This window comes from Protopterus annectens, chromosome 12.part0 (assembly GCF_019279795.1).
Source record: "Protopterus annectens isolate FY-2018-M chromosome 12.part0, PAN1.0, whole genome shotgun sequence".
In the NCBI taxonomy this organism is placed as follows: Eukaryota; Metazoa; Chordata; order Ceratodontiformes; family Protopteridae; genus Protopterus; species Protopterus annectens.
Window position 1 is genome coordinate 746,564,397 of NC_056746.1, and position 14,626 is coordinate 746,579,022.

The 14,626-nt window shown below is 40.2% G+C and overlaps 1 protein-coding gene across 1 annotated transcript in view; it reads left to right on the forward strand.

Moving 5' to 3' along the window:
• Positions 1-14,626, forward strand: part of XPO6 (exportin 6) — a gene marked incomplete in the record, with an annotated part of 1,798,279 nt that overhangs the window by 1,065,352 nt on the left and 718,301 nt on the right. The window contains 1 exon segment of the mRNA XM_044089811.1: positions 1,321-1,467. Within this exon segment, the coding sequence (XP_043945746.1) occupies positions 1,321-1,467 (147 nt within the window).

Here is a 14,626-nt window from a genome sequence, read left to right on the forward strand (position 1 = left end):
GCAGTATTCCATCTGTGTTGTCTTTCTTTCTTTCTTGACCTTCCCTCCCTCCCTCCTTCCCCTGTCCTTTTGTGAGTGACCTGACATGTTTGTAGGAATCTCTAATCTTTGTTGAGCTCCTGTTCTTTCGCTGTTTTTGTTGGTAACTTTCACTGTTGATGTACAGTGCGTTTATATCATTGGTAAACATGGTAGCAGCAAACTCAATCTGAGGTAACCGGAGGGAGTGAGGCATTGTGGGTAAGAGAGGAGTATAGGCTTCAAAGTCTAAGCTTTTGTAAGCAGCCAAGTTGGATCTGAGGTCTGATCCAAAACCCACATGTCGAGGAAGAACGAAAAAGACAACACAGATGGAACATTGTGCTAAGTACATAACTTCTTTTATTTGGTGGCTGTTACTTGACTTAGAGTTTTCAGCTACAAGCTCTTGATTCTTTCCCTCCTTACTTGGTTTTTCATAAAGATAGGGTTTCAATCTGCACTGATCCTTCTTTTCTGCCCAAGGTAGCCTCTGAGAGTAATTGTGATAGATCTGTTCACCTTCCTGTGATTTTCCACAATTTTTTGAACAAGGGTGAATACTTGCTGCTTTGTTTGAATATGCATAGACAATTGAGATTTTACCTGAACCTAAGAGCTTTAGAAAATCCAGTCAGTTGTTGGTTTCCTTTTCCAGATCCAGATTGGGCAGCTCTGTGTTGAAGGTGACATTATCCAAGTGGCTGTCTGACTGTTTCTTTTGCTTATGCCTTGACCTTGCCTGGCAAACCTAAGGGTCATTCTACTAGATCTGTGGCAACTTCAGCGGCTTTCTTTTCCAGAAGTTCCTTCAACGAGATCTGCGCAAAAGCTACTTGGGTAGGCGTTGCACCTTTGTGTCTCATTACAAGCTGGACATCAACTTTCAGATACAGGGCTTCCTTTGTCTCCCACCATATTGCGTAATATCCTTCCTCAATTCCTCCCAAGGATTTTTATGTGGCTTGGGACTCTCTCATAGGTTGAAGCCAGACAGAGAAGACAACAACGGACCATAATGCCAGATCCATGTTGTCTGTTTCAAGCCCCTGCCCCCTTTAATGAGCTGGTTTTGTACTTTGAAGTTTGGATGTCAGGTTGTGTTTCCCTTCAAAGACTGAAATTTAGTTTTTCCTGGTACGTTCAGTTATATATTAGCTGAGATATGATTTTTAAGGAATTACAATTTTCTGGATTTAAGTCTTGCAATGTAGCATTCCACATTTTTTGCAGTATCACTTCTTAAGCCAGTTTCTGTACTAAACAGTATTATTTTTTTGCCATCATGTGTTTGCTTCACAGGTGCCAGAGAAGTTACTGCTGTCTGCATGCCACTTGTTGGTTTCAGTAGCTACAACAGTGAGGCCTGTTTTTCTGATCCGGATACCGGCCGTGCAAAAAATTTTCAATAGAGTTACAGATAGTGCTGCCCAGCGGCTTCCTGATGAGGTGAGATTTTATTATTAGATTCACTTTTTTAAAATAGTAATAGCTGTCTGGATATCATATTAATTTTCATGAAATGTCACAGAAGCTTTAACTTGTGGGATTATGTTGCTGCTTATTTATTGAAAAAAAAACATTTGTAAAATGTGTAAAATCTGAAATTTAGGCTTTTCCAGTAATTTAGATAGGGAAATATGAATAAACATGCTAGGAGTAGCACTTTCTGGCTACTCCATCCCCACACCTACAAAGGTTTGCTGTTGCACATTTCATGTTACATTGTTCATCACAGAAAAATTATATAAACTGGTAACAGATTTCCTTTGCCTGAATCATTTGGAAGTTTCCCAGAAATCCATGGGGAAAAAATTAATTTGTAATTGCAGAAGAGCTCATCTTAACTCATTAACCCCGACTACCATCTCATGGCACCTCTTTGCTTACATCCGAGTGTGCTATGAGATGATAGGAATTTCATTCTGTTAACCCTGAGTGCCTTCCAGTGCCGCAAGAAACTTTAATGTAGATTTATAAATGTGTTAATGGTAAAACACGCTGAAATCATAAGCATACTTGTTCTCCATGGTATACTTAAGATTCAGTGTGTATTACATGCTGGTGACATTAAACTTTTAAAAGAAATCATCTTTGTAAGCATTTGCTAAACCAAGTTGTGCAGCCAACTGGATTCTCGCAATCTGAGCCACTTGCATAACACTTCCACCCCAGACCTAATTTATTTTTGTTTTTCCCAAATAAGTAGAGGGTTCAGCAGCAGGTGTTTCATTTCTTTCTGCTGATATTTGCAGATTTTACCTGCTACTGGATCCCTCTATTTATTCTGGGCACCTATTGTTTGGATCGCTACTGGAGAAATCACCCTGGTTTGGGCGTAGTCGTTAGGAAGTTCCACTGGTTTTCTTGGTTGTAATTATGGTAAGATCTTAGTGTTGTGAGATTGTTGTCAGATGCCATTTATTTGTTGGTTGGAATATATTTAGATGTCTGTTAGTTCTAATAAAGTCTTTTGTTTGCTTTTCTGTATTTCGGAGCAATAAAAGTTGGATTTGGTTTTTATTACGAGAGTACAGAAATATATGTTCAAGGTACAAGAATTTAGTCAAACGCTGTGTCATCATGTAATCTCACTTGGTCCTGCCATTCAAGCATTATTGTATTTATTTTACTGTAGCTCCGCAAAGTCACGCACTAACTACTTTGCTGTTGTGCCTGTTTTGGTTAAATATGTGACACGGGCACAGAGTTACTCTACTCTAAGCTTGCTTTTAAATTGTGTTGCAGTGGAACAATGCTCAAACTTGTAGAAGCTATTGAGTTTTCTTTATTGCACGTTTTAATAATGCAAGGGACTCTGAAATGCTATATTGGCAGTGCCGTTTGTGCGGAGCCAATGTGATTGCACTTTCCATCCATTTCTATATGGACCTTGCTAGTCAAATAGCTGTGTTACTAGCTTTGATCTGAATAGGTCTACAGCTCCGTACTTGGGTATCAAAGTTTCCCTATCATACATCCAAACTGTATTTTACTGAAAAGTAAGAGGGCATGCCTTTTTGGACTCCCTGCCATGATTTTTAATACTTAGAGGCGCAGACGCAATACGTGAACATGAGCAACCAAAGGTTAATGCATGTGTCCCATCTTTTGTTTGTATGAGGAAATTATGGGGTCCCAGCTTCTTAAAACTTTCTTAGGTGCTTCACAACCTAGCGACAGTATGCCTGCAGCCTTGGAAGCGTTACTGGGTGTAACCCTGAGACCTCCCATGTCACGTTATCACCTCTTTAATTTATGGGAATACTCCTTTCACGTAAATGTGTATCATATACTAGTACACAAATATGCAACCAATCGTTACATACACTACTACGTATACCCCTGTATTTATGGGGGCTTTTAAAAGCCGTACAGCTATTCAAATATCGTTATTACTTATTCCCTCGTCGTCAAGGTAGAAGCCATACTGAGTGATCCTGTGCTATGGTTATGTGAACAAGGTTTAAATGTAAATGTTAGTTAAAGGAGTTAGTGTACCAAGGGGACACTGAATACTAAGTTGACAATGTACTTATAAACACATGCTCCTTTTTCAGAAAAACTAAGACTCGACAAGTCTCCCAAGATTGCCACATGCAGAAGGCTTGCTTTCCAGCTGTCACTCCAAAACATGGATACAACCAGCTGTACCTACCCCAGTTTATGCTTGCTGTCTTCGGGAGTTAACTGATTGAAAGTCCGGGCAGTTGGAGCTGTTTTGTGTTTAGAATAAAAAAAGATAAAATCAATTGCAATACACGCCTCCATACAACAGAAGCACCAAATTTTATTGTTTGGCACACATTTTACCCGTAAAAATGTTTTATCAGCACAAAATGTGTGAATTGTTTTGCATAGGGTCTTACTATGCAGAAATAAAAAAAGTTTGCAAAATAGGAAAGCAAGGCAATGTTCACTGTAACCAGCAGCTGCACAAAACCTTAGCACATCTCTGTGAGCTTCTCTTATCAAGTTACATCTACAATATTTTTTAGTCTCCTAATGATGGGAGCTAAGTTGCATGTGATGCTGGTGCCCATGGGGATCTAGGCAGAAAGTTTGCCTTTCATTTTCCCTAGCCACTCTATTTGTATTGCAGTTCAGTCCTAATAAGAGAGATACATAATATTGGAATGACACTTACTGGCTGTCCTTCTGGGTTAGGAAACAAATTCTTCTCTTGTCAGGATGTTAAAATACTGAGCTCCAGTATTTAATATGCATATAAAAGTTTATTCTTAAGGCTGCATCTCTCACATCCCTGAAGTTGTTACATTATTCTAGTAATGCAATATCCAAAACAGGAGTAATTGCAGTATTTCAAATGTAATTAGTTCACCATTTCAGTCTTTCAACATGAGACTTTGGCTGCAGGTTGCATCAGCACACAATTTTATTTTCTTTTGGACAAAATTAGCAGACTTCACTCAACCAAAATAATGCAATTTGAAAAGCAGCACAGTCACAAGAAGATGAACAGTATTTGGCTTGTCTGTATCCAGAAAATAAAGCCATAATTAAATTAAACAGCACCTTGTTCACCAAGTACTCCACACAGGTTCATAGGTAGGGTACTAGGCTATTGGCCCTAGGGCCTATATAAGCCTAGCCAAAATGGTACCCTGGCTTTCGCCACCCAAGAAAATTATTTTCCTGTGCCCCTGCCGAGCAGAGCCACAGAGATTGATCCCCAGGGTGCATTTCCTATTTCACATCCAGTCATCAAGATTTTTCTTGGAGTCCTAATGAGGAGCTTTGTTTGATATAGATAGGTAGTTTATTCCAGAGTATAGGAAGTCTCGGACAGGAATCTATCCCTCCAGCATGTTCTGTTTATTGTAGTGACAAGGTTTAGGTCCCTAGAGCATGTAGCTCAGAGGGATTGGGATTTCTTTAAGTGGAGCATGTCCAACAGCTCTGTGTTTGACATAGCTTTGTATGTTAGGAAGAGATCACCTCTGAGTAGGCGATGTGCGACTGAGTAAAGTTGGAGTTTTTTGAGATGGTCTGCGTAGGGCATCTGTTTGAGGCCGGTAATCCTCTTTGTGAGGTATTTCTGCAGCCTTTCCAGTTGTAGACTGCTTGTGAGGTACATACCAAAAGGGGCGTTGTACTCTATAATACTCTGAGTGATGAGTAGAGGGGAGCAGTGACCTTTTTTCCTGGAAGAGAAACCTTTTGTGATGAGGTGTGCCACATAGAAGGATTTCCTGACTACTGTGGTGATGTGATTATCAAAGGAGAGACTACTGTCCATCTGGGTCCCAAGGTCTTTTATCATATTTTTGGTGTAAAGTAGACTACCACCTACGTGGTAGCTCATGGGTACAGAGTTTTTACCAACGGGGATGGCAGTGCAATTTTTGACCTTGAGCTTGAGGCCATGGCTTTGACACCAGGCATCTGTTTCCGTGATGCCCTTTTGTAGGATGTCCACATCGTGAGGAATTTTGATTATGGCTCCTAGTTTGCAGTCCTCTGCGAACTTAGTTAGCCAAAGACCTTCTGTGTTAGTCTATACTTCAGAAAAGCAGATAAACAGGAGAGGACCCAGGACTGAACCCTGTGGTACTCCATTTGTCACTGGTCTGAAGTCGGATTTGGAGTCTGCTACTTTCACAGTGTGGGTTCTGTCAGTTTGCCAGTTGGCAACCCATCTTGTGACATAAGGATTTATACCTAGTTTAGTGAGTTTATCTATAATTCCAGAGTGGGGGATGGTGTCAAAAGCCTTGGCGATATCTAGATAGGCTGTGTGAACCACCTTACCCTTGTCTACGGCTTTGGTGACTGCTTCAAAGAAGTCTATCAGGTTTAGGAGACATGATCTGCCTTTTACAAACCCGAACTGGGTGGGGTCCAGTGTTTGGAGATTACCAATGCCTTTGTGTATAAGATCCATAGATAATCTCGTCTCTCTGCCATTGTGTTCCTGCACTCAGAAAATCCCAGAGGATTTTCAGTCTGGCTGCAATGTTCACTCACAGTGGGAACTTTCTTGTATATTAGAATTTTGACACATAACAGGGACTTTTCTTCCATTTGAGAACTCCCGATCTTGGGTAGTTTCTCTCCCTCTTCTCAGTTCTGTTTTCTTTACATGAACTACACAGATTCTGCAAGTAATCCTCTCTAGCCTAGAGGTAAATAAATCTACTTCCTCCATGGCATTTGGCCTTGATATAGCTCTAGAGGCAGCTGCTACCTGTTAAGTTTTATGGAAATAATTTGCCTTCCTGATTCAAACTCTGACACACTGTCTTCTGCAGACGACAGTGTGCGTCCATGTCAGTCACTACTGTAGGTTTATGTTCTCATATAACTCTCTAAGGTAATTTAAGTTCATCTTCCAAGTAGTTCACAACCTCATCTGCTATATTCTCTCTCTCTGTCTTAGTTACTATCACTGCTTAAACTTCCTTAAATAACTATGAATCTTTCCCAGACTCCAGGCCAATATCTTGCCAGTGAGAGTGCAAACCGTAGCACCCTGCAAACAAGCCGTAGAATTACCTAAGGAATTAGTGACTGACTGTGTATATTCATGCTGTACATGAGGTGCTGCAAAATAATATTTATGAATATTGTTTATAGCCTGAGTGCACACTGCTAGAGAACAGTTTTTTCTTTTTGTTTTAATAAAGGTACAATAAACAAGCTAACATATGCTTACGCACATATAGATAGATAGAAATAGATGTGTCCATCTGTGTCTACTTTAATCATACAAGAATTAGAAAACATTAACTTAACATACCTGTCAGTCAGATAAGAATAAGGTAACGAACATACCAACTAATTTATAATTTGCATATGCCACAAGGGATTTCAAAGTAGATGCAGCACTGTCCCTAGTTTTATTTTTTATTAATTTATCCTCTCTTAAATATTTCTGCCCTTTTATTACTCTCTACAGGCAAACCTGCTGATCCATATGCAGTCCTTCTCTTACTTTCAAATTGTGCACTGCCTTGGAATCGCATACCTGTTTTTTTACAACTACAACATGGACTTGTTCGGGTGGTCCCTGCTGCATTCAGTCTTGCTAGACTTATTTGGGTGGTCCCTGCTTCATTCAGTCTTGCTATTTTCAGGCATTTATGCATGGTTAATAGCAGCTAACACTTTGGAGGTGTTTTATTTTGGTTCTTGTGCATGCTTGGACATACTACTTGGGGTCACATGGCAAATGTTTCATTTTAAAGCTTGTGTATACTTTGCTATACTAATGAAGGGTTCATTGGGGGGGATTGTTTTGTATTGGTTCTTGTGCATACTTGGAAGGGCTGCTGAAGGGGTTGTCAATGCAATTGTTGCATTCTGGTGCTTGTGCATAGTAGGAGGTCACTGAAAATTAGGTGTTCGTTTCTGAATTTTTCATTTTTGGTACTTGTACATTACCTGGAATTGTTACTGAACACTTGTTTCGGGTGAAATCTTTCATTGTGGTGCCTGTGCATATTGAAGGGCTCGTGTGGGTGAATGCTTCATTTTGGTTTATTTTTTACTAGTAAATGTTAGATGTTTCATTGGGGAAGCATTTCATTTTGGACATTGTGCATACCTCAACGTTCTTCTGAAGGGGTTGCTTGGGTGAAGTGTTCATGCTGATGGTAGTACATACTAGGGAATGTTACTGAAGGCTCGTTTGTGGAAACGTTTCATTTTGGGTGCATGTATACCTGGACTTAATTATGAGGATAATGTTTGGGGAAATAATTCATTGTGTATCAAAAGTGCTTGTGCATACATGGTTTCACTGCTGAAGTGACTGCTGGGCCAGTTTGTCATTTTTGTGCCCGTTTCGGACTTAGGTTATGGAAATTATGATTTTTTTCATATTTTGATAAATAACTTTGCAAGGGAGCATGTCATTGTGCCAAGTAATACCTCATTTTGAAGACAGTATTGATAGTTGCAACATGGTAAAAGAACTCTCCCTGTCTGTTGTACACATGTACAGATATCAAAGTTTGTTTCAGACTTGGGTTATAGAAGGTATGATTTTTTTTCATGTTTTGGTAAATAACTTTGTAAAGGGAGAATCTGAATGTGCCAAGTAATACCTCATTTTGAAGACAGTATTACTGGTTCCAACATTGTAAAAGAATTGTGCCTGTATGTTGTATACATGTGCAGATAAAGTTTGTTTTGGAGTTAGGTTATGGAAATTATGATTTTTTTTCATATTTTCGTAAATAACGTTGCAAGGTAGCATGTCAGTGTGCCAAGAAATACCTCATTTTGAAGACAGTGTTACTCCTTACAACAAGGTAAAAGAACTGTGTCTGTGCACTGTACACATGTTACAGATATCAGTTTGTCTTGTAGGATTATGAAAATTATACATTTCCAGTACTTATTATTATGCCATAGCTTTGCAAGGAAGCATGGTGATCACACAAATGCATCATTTTGAAGCTGACAGTGAGGCGCCCAACATCTTCACTGATATGTAGGCTCTGGTCTGTTACAGGTGATGAGATTTTATGCTTTGTTTATTAATTATGATAAATATTAATCATATTTCTGTGAATATCTCCATAAAGGAGCATCACACAGTAATGGTTAAGGTATCATTTAAAGCTGACATTCATTCTAACAAATTAAATACAAATTGTATGGGTCTACATGGTACATTGACCAATATATTGTGCTTTGCTTTTCCAAAAAGGTAAATATGCACAATATCAACATTCCTTGCCAAATATTTAATAATGACTTTGATATGCACTATCAATATTTACACTGTTGGAAAGGTCAGTGTCTGCTGAACAACATTTGCGTTTACATTTTTAGTCTAGCTCTTATAGCTAGAGTTATGAACATTTATTTTCTGTATGGTATTACAAATGGATTTTCTGAAAATGAGCTCAGGCTGCACATTGTTCCTATGGTGGAATTAAGCAGGCAGCTTTTTCTGAGCTGCTCCAGAGTGAATGAGTTAATGTATACTCAGTGGTACTTGCATTTTAACATCTGTTACACAGAGTGGTATACTTATTCCTTCATAGGTTTACGTATTCCTTAGAAATTCATTTAATAGGACATCAGTAGTGAAGTCCTTCTCAATGGAAATTAACCAGAGGTGGATATTCCTTTACAGACTGAGGTTTCAGAACTTTGAGGACATCCCCCACAAGATGACCCACCTCCTCTTTCCGCACCCCCCCTCTTGAAGACATCTGATGCATGGCTGAAAGGGGGGAGAAGGGAGCACCTTGTGATTTTTTTTCAGTTCTATTTTTACTGCAAGAAACAATTGCTAGTCTGTATGTTCACTTTATCTTTTGTGACTTCTAAAGAATTATACAAGTACCCATAGCTAGACTCCTCAGTGTTCACCAAGTGATATCAAAAAATATTGATAAGCCACAGTTTTGAAAGTGCATGAAAATAGCAGGGCTTACTATTCATAAGCTATTTCTAGCAGCCCACAACTCAGCCAGCTGCCTTTTGCAGTATTGATAAAGTTCATCATTTATTTATTTAACATTTGTTGACTGGGAAAGTCCGACTAGGTTCCACAGATCCTGTTTTCAGCAGAGGCCCGGGGAGAAACGCTCCAGAAGCATGTCTTTAGAATGTGGGAGGAAACTGGAGTACCCGGAGGAAACCCACGCGAACACAGAACATGCAAACTCCACACAGAAGGCACCCCATCCGAGAATCGAACCGGAGAACCTCTTGCTGTGAGGTGACGGCATTAACCGCTGCACCACTGCGCCGCCCATATTACCCTGTTTGTAGTTCAAGTTAATTGTTCAGTCATTCAGTTTAATCATCCTGTCCACATAACGCTAATAAATTACCTAGTACTTTATCTAGTATTTTGAGAGTCAAGGAAGTCTAGCATATAGCAACTTTACAGCACACAGCAATATATATAAATATTTATGATATAAATATGAATAGTGTCAGTTAACTTCCAATGGTTTCATTATTCACACATTTTTGTTGTCAGTGTACCTTTTTTGTTTTTTTTTAGTAATGTTTTGAGTTGTAATGAATCAACCCCAATATCGGTGCGAACATAAAACTGTATATATCAAAACTTCAGGATTTCTACTTTACTTTTATACTGCATTCTGGAGGATAACTATATTTACATTAGTTATAGCTGTTGAATTTTTGTTATTAGTAATTCTGATTAAAGTTTTGGGGTCCTTGACTGCATTATAGAAGTTTACAAGTAACTGCTCTACTACTTCTAAAAGAGTTTCATTTTCACTCTGTTTGCCTGGAGAGAGGAGTACCATATTCTCTTCTGTAAGCACTTTGTGGCTTTTGGAAAAGGAAGGTCTGGTTTGACCAAAAGAAAACATGAGGTCTTAAGAATCAAGGATTCAGTATCAGTGTAAATACATTTTCTCTTATTCCTTCATCCAGATTAATAGACAACAATGCAAATGACCTTTCTCCATTCATACAAAACAGTAGAATACAAAAGCTGCTTATTAAATCTAGCAAAACAAAGGTCTGTCTTGGCAAAAGAATGTCTGAAAGTCCCAGACATTCATAAATTCAACCATTTATGTGGTTGCTTATGCCAGATTCCAACTGAAGAAACTGCACCTCTATCACAGGATAGTATGGACCCAGCATCTGGGCTTTCTCAATCAACAAATTCCATTAATTCCTTATTTAATTCAGGACTCTAATGAGTTAAACAGGTAGTCTCCAACCTTTTTACAGCCTCTGACAGTATCAAGCATTTCAACAAATTTTTCTGACTTTGCATGGGGAGCATTCCCCCAAGAAACCAGGGTTCAGGGTATGTGGACCCCCCTTGATCTGAAAAAAAGTTAAATCAGTATCAAAAATGTGAGTACCCTAATCAGTGGTCTCTAAGCTGTGCCCCAGTTGTGGAGACTGGGTACTTTTTAAGTAGTCACAGTTGGTACAATAGCCATGTGGTACATAAGGTGGGGCAAAGTCTAGCCATGACAGCTTGGGAAATGGACATAGCAGTCTTAATATAAGCATTCTACATTCCACTGTCTAAACATGGTGGCAGATTTTCTAAATGGGTCTAAGGCAGACCCTCTCAAATGCTAAAAGGAAGGTCTTCTGCAGCTCATTCATCAGATTTGAGTTCCTCAGACTTGTTTGCATCAACAGAGAACAGACAACTGAGTTGGTTTTTGTTCCAGAACTCCTGGCAAGCGAGCAGTGCCAAGAGCTGCCTTCTCAGTAATATGGAAAGGGCGGTTTGTCTGCCTTTCCTCCCTTTCCTCTGATTTTCCAAAGTACTTCAAAAGATAAGATTCTGCTTCAGGAATAAGAACTTAGAGGTTATTGTGGTATGATAAACACTGATCTGGAGTTAGACAAATTACTTAGAAATGTGGTACAGAGCGGCGCAATAAATTCCAGCAATCTATTCAAGTATCTGATTACTTTGAAAACATACAGGCTCTGAGTGTATGCGGATTGTTTTATTTTATTTTACATTTGTTGACCGGGATAGTCCGACTTGGATACATGTCCATTTTCAGCGGAGGCCCTGGGAGATAAGCTTCAAGCATACAAACAGATAAATGATAGACAAGTATAAGTGACAGTTTGTTCAGCAATCTCCAAATAAAAATTAGTCTCAAATTTCAATAACTAGTAAGGTTGCAAAGTAGTCGTCGTAAATAAACTGTAAATTAGAGTAGCATTTATCATATGGTAGCAGAGGAGGATTTAGTCAGGATTAGAGCAAGGGCATAGCCAGTGAGTTTTAAAATACTGTATTAGGTTTTTTGCAGCAGGTAAGTGAGGGGTTCTAGAGTAAGGGCGGATGTGAGAGAATTCCAAATTTTGCCCACTGATTGTCTCACTAAAAATGTTATATATGTTGCCACCTGCTGTCAGTGTAATGGATTTTATGTTGGCATTGCCAAAGTGGTTAGGAAGACCTTCTACATTGCCCACCTGATCATGAAGGGATTCACATCCAGATCAGGAGAGGTCATTGTACCCCTGTACTCTTCACTTATCAGACCAATGATTGAGTACAACGCCCCATTCGGAATGTACCTTACCCGACACCTGCAGCAGTTGGAAAGACCCCAAAAGTTCCTCACCAAAAGGATAAAGGGGCTCAAACATATGTCATACGATGCCCGACTGAAGAAACTCCAGCTCTATTCAGTCGCATACCGTCTGCTCAGAGGTGATCTGTGCCCGACATACAAGGCCATGTCCAACCCGGAATTAATGGACATGCTCCACCTCAAAAAATCCAAATCCACCAGAGCCACGAGAGCAAGAGACTTAAACCTCAACACGGATATAAATAGGACGTGCTGGAGGGACAGATTCATCACCCAGAGACTCCCTACACTATGGAACAGAATCCCAGTCCATGTGAGGCAGAGCCCCTCACTGACTCTGTTCAAGAGAAATCTTGACGAGTGGATGGGAGATCGTAGGTTTACCCCGGGAATCATCTCTGTGTCACTGCTCGACAGAGGCACAGCAAACTAATGGGTATAGTATTCTCATCCTAAGGGGTGGTGAAAGCCACACATACTCTGGCTAGGCTTATAAATGCCCTAGGGCAGATAGCCTAGTATGAACCTATGAACAGACCCTTTAAGATATGAATTCTGCATCACTTGAGTGACATCAGATTACATAACAAAACTATTGATGTTCATCGTGTTTCACTGTTGCAGTCATTACACATGGGTTATCCTGCTGGCAGGCTACCCGCAGTCGGCCTGAATTCCAAAGTCAAGGTCCGGCGTCGGTTGACGCCTCTTTCCTGACGTCAGTGCGCCAGGAGTATAAAAGAAGCAGCCGACGCCATTTTCTTCAGTCTTTCTTGCCGCGCGGTGCCTGAAGCAAAAGCAGTTCGCAAGTGCCGGTTGGCAGGTTCCTGAGATTTTCGAATTTGAATTTCAGATCCAAAGTCTTCAGTAAAGCTAAGTACCCCGTTGGGGAAACTTTTTCTTGCTCCAGATCGATGTCAGTAAAAGTTAACAATTGTATTTCTTGTGGGAAGCAAATACCTCATAAGAATGTTCATTCTTATTGTATACCTTGCCTAGGCCCTGACCATGACGTTGCTAGTTGTCGGTTTTGTGCTAGATTCAACCAACGCACTATTAAGCGTCTGTTCGATTTTGCTTTACATTATTTTGGCCGAAGGTTTAACTATATAATGCCATCGGAACAACCGACAACCGGAGTTCATAAAAAATGCAAAGACAAAGAAAAGGGACAGACATCCAAGGTCCAAAACTGACGACGAATCTTCTTCTAGGCCAGTCACCGGTTCGCCGGTTCTCAGTGAGGCGCTTTCGCAGCCCCTGACGCCCGCTACCTCAGAGCCACAGGCCACTGATGACTCCCACGTGGAGCCAGCTAGGCCTCTGGATACTCAAGGTATTGGACACTTGGAAACTATTCCCTCAGGTGGGTCCGGAGCCACTGGGCAGGTATCAGCTTCTGAGGGTGTTTTCAGACCTACACAGTTACATGTAAAGCCTACTTCAGCTTCCAAAGCAAAAACTAAAGCAGTTCTAAAGACAAAGAAACAAGTACAGCATTTTCCTGGACAGACTTCCATGCTTATAAGCAGATGCTCAAAATGGCCGAAGACCTAATTACCTTGATCAGAGGTTCCCATCCCCCTCCTGACAAGAGGCCTAGGCAAGAGACAGAATATGAATCTTCAGATCAGGTTTCCATTTCCTCTGACTCCTCTTGTGAACAGGAATACTCTCTTCCTCCTTATGAGGATTCTGATGCTGAAGAATCTATCCCTTCAGCCTCTCCGCCTGAGGATTATTCTTTTGGGGAAACCCTGCACACCCTGAGGGAGCACTTCCACTGGGAGAGCCAAGACTACTCCGAATCTAAGAAAAGGCTTAGAGATTTTCTTTTATTACCTCAACACAGGCCTCTGGCTATTCCTCCTGTGTTAGACATTGTAGATTATGTATTTTCAGAGTCTGGCCTTTTTCCTGACTCTTTACCCCCTGCCCCTGTTAAACCAGACAGATACTACAGGGTTCCAGATTCGCATAAATTTCTTTATAAAAACCCTGCTGCTGACCCAGAAACTTTTTTTCAGGGTCTCAGAGGGGTCAAGGCTTCAGCAAAAAACCCTATCCCCTCTGATAGGGATTAAAGGGCACTAGACAGATGGGGAAAAAAGGTTTACACTTCTGCTACTTTGGCTGTGAGGGCTTTAAATTGTCAATTTCATATGCTTAAATATCAGCAACACAATGTCACTGCTAAAACAGAAAATGATGTCAAATTCTGATTGTGCAGAAAATAAGGAAATGCAGGATTTATTGCATGCAACTGAACAAGTGGGAAAGTATACATTGCAATGTGGTTTTGATTCTCTGGAGGCCTCTTGCAGGGCTGCAGTTACGGGTTCTGTCATTAGGGGAGGCATGCTTGGTTAAAGGAAAATAATCTGCCTGATCATGCTAAAGCAAAGTTATTAGATGCTCCATTACAGCATGATACTTTATCTGGTGTTAAAGCAGAGGAGGGGTTGAAGAAAATGGAGGACAAAGTGAAATCTATGCAAACAGTAAATGATTTCTTACAGGTACAGCCACACAGATTTAGCAGGAACTGGCCTACAAAGAATTGG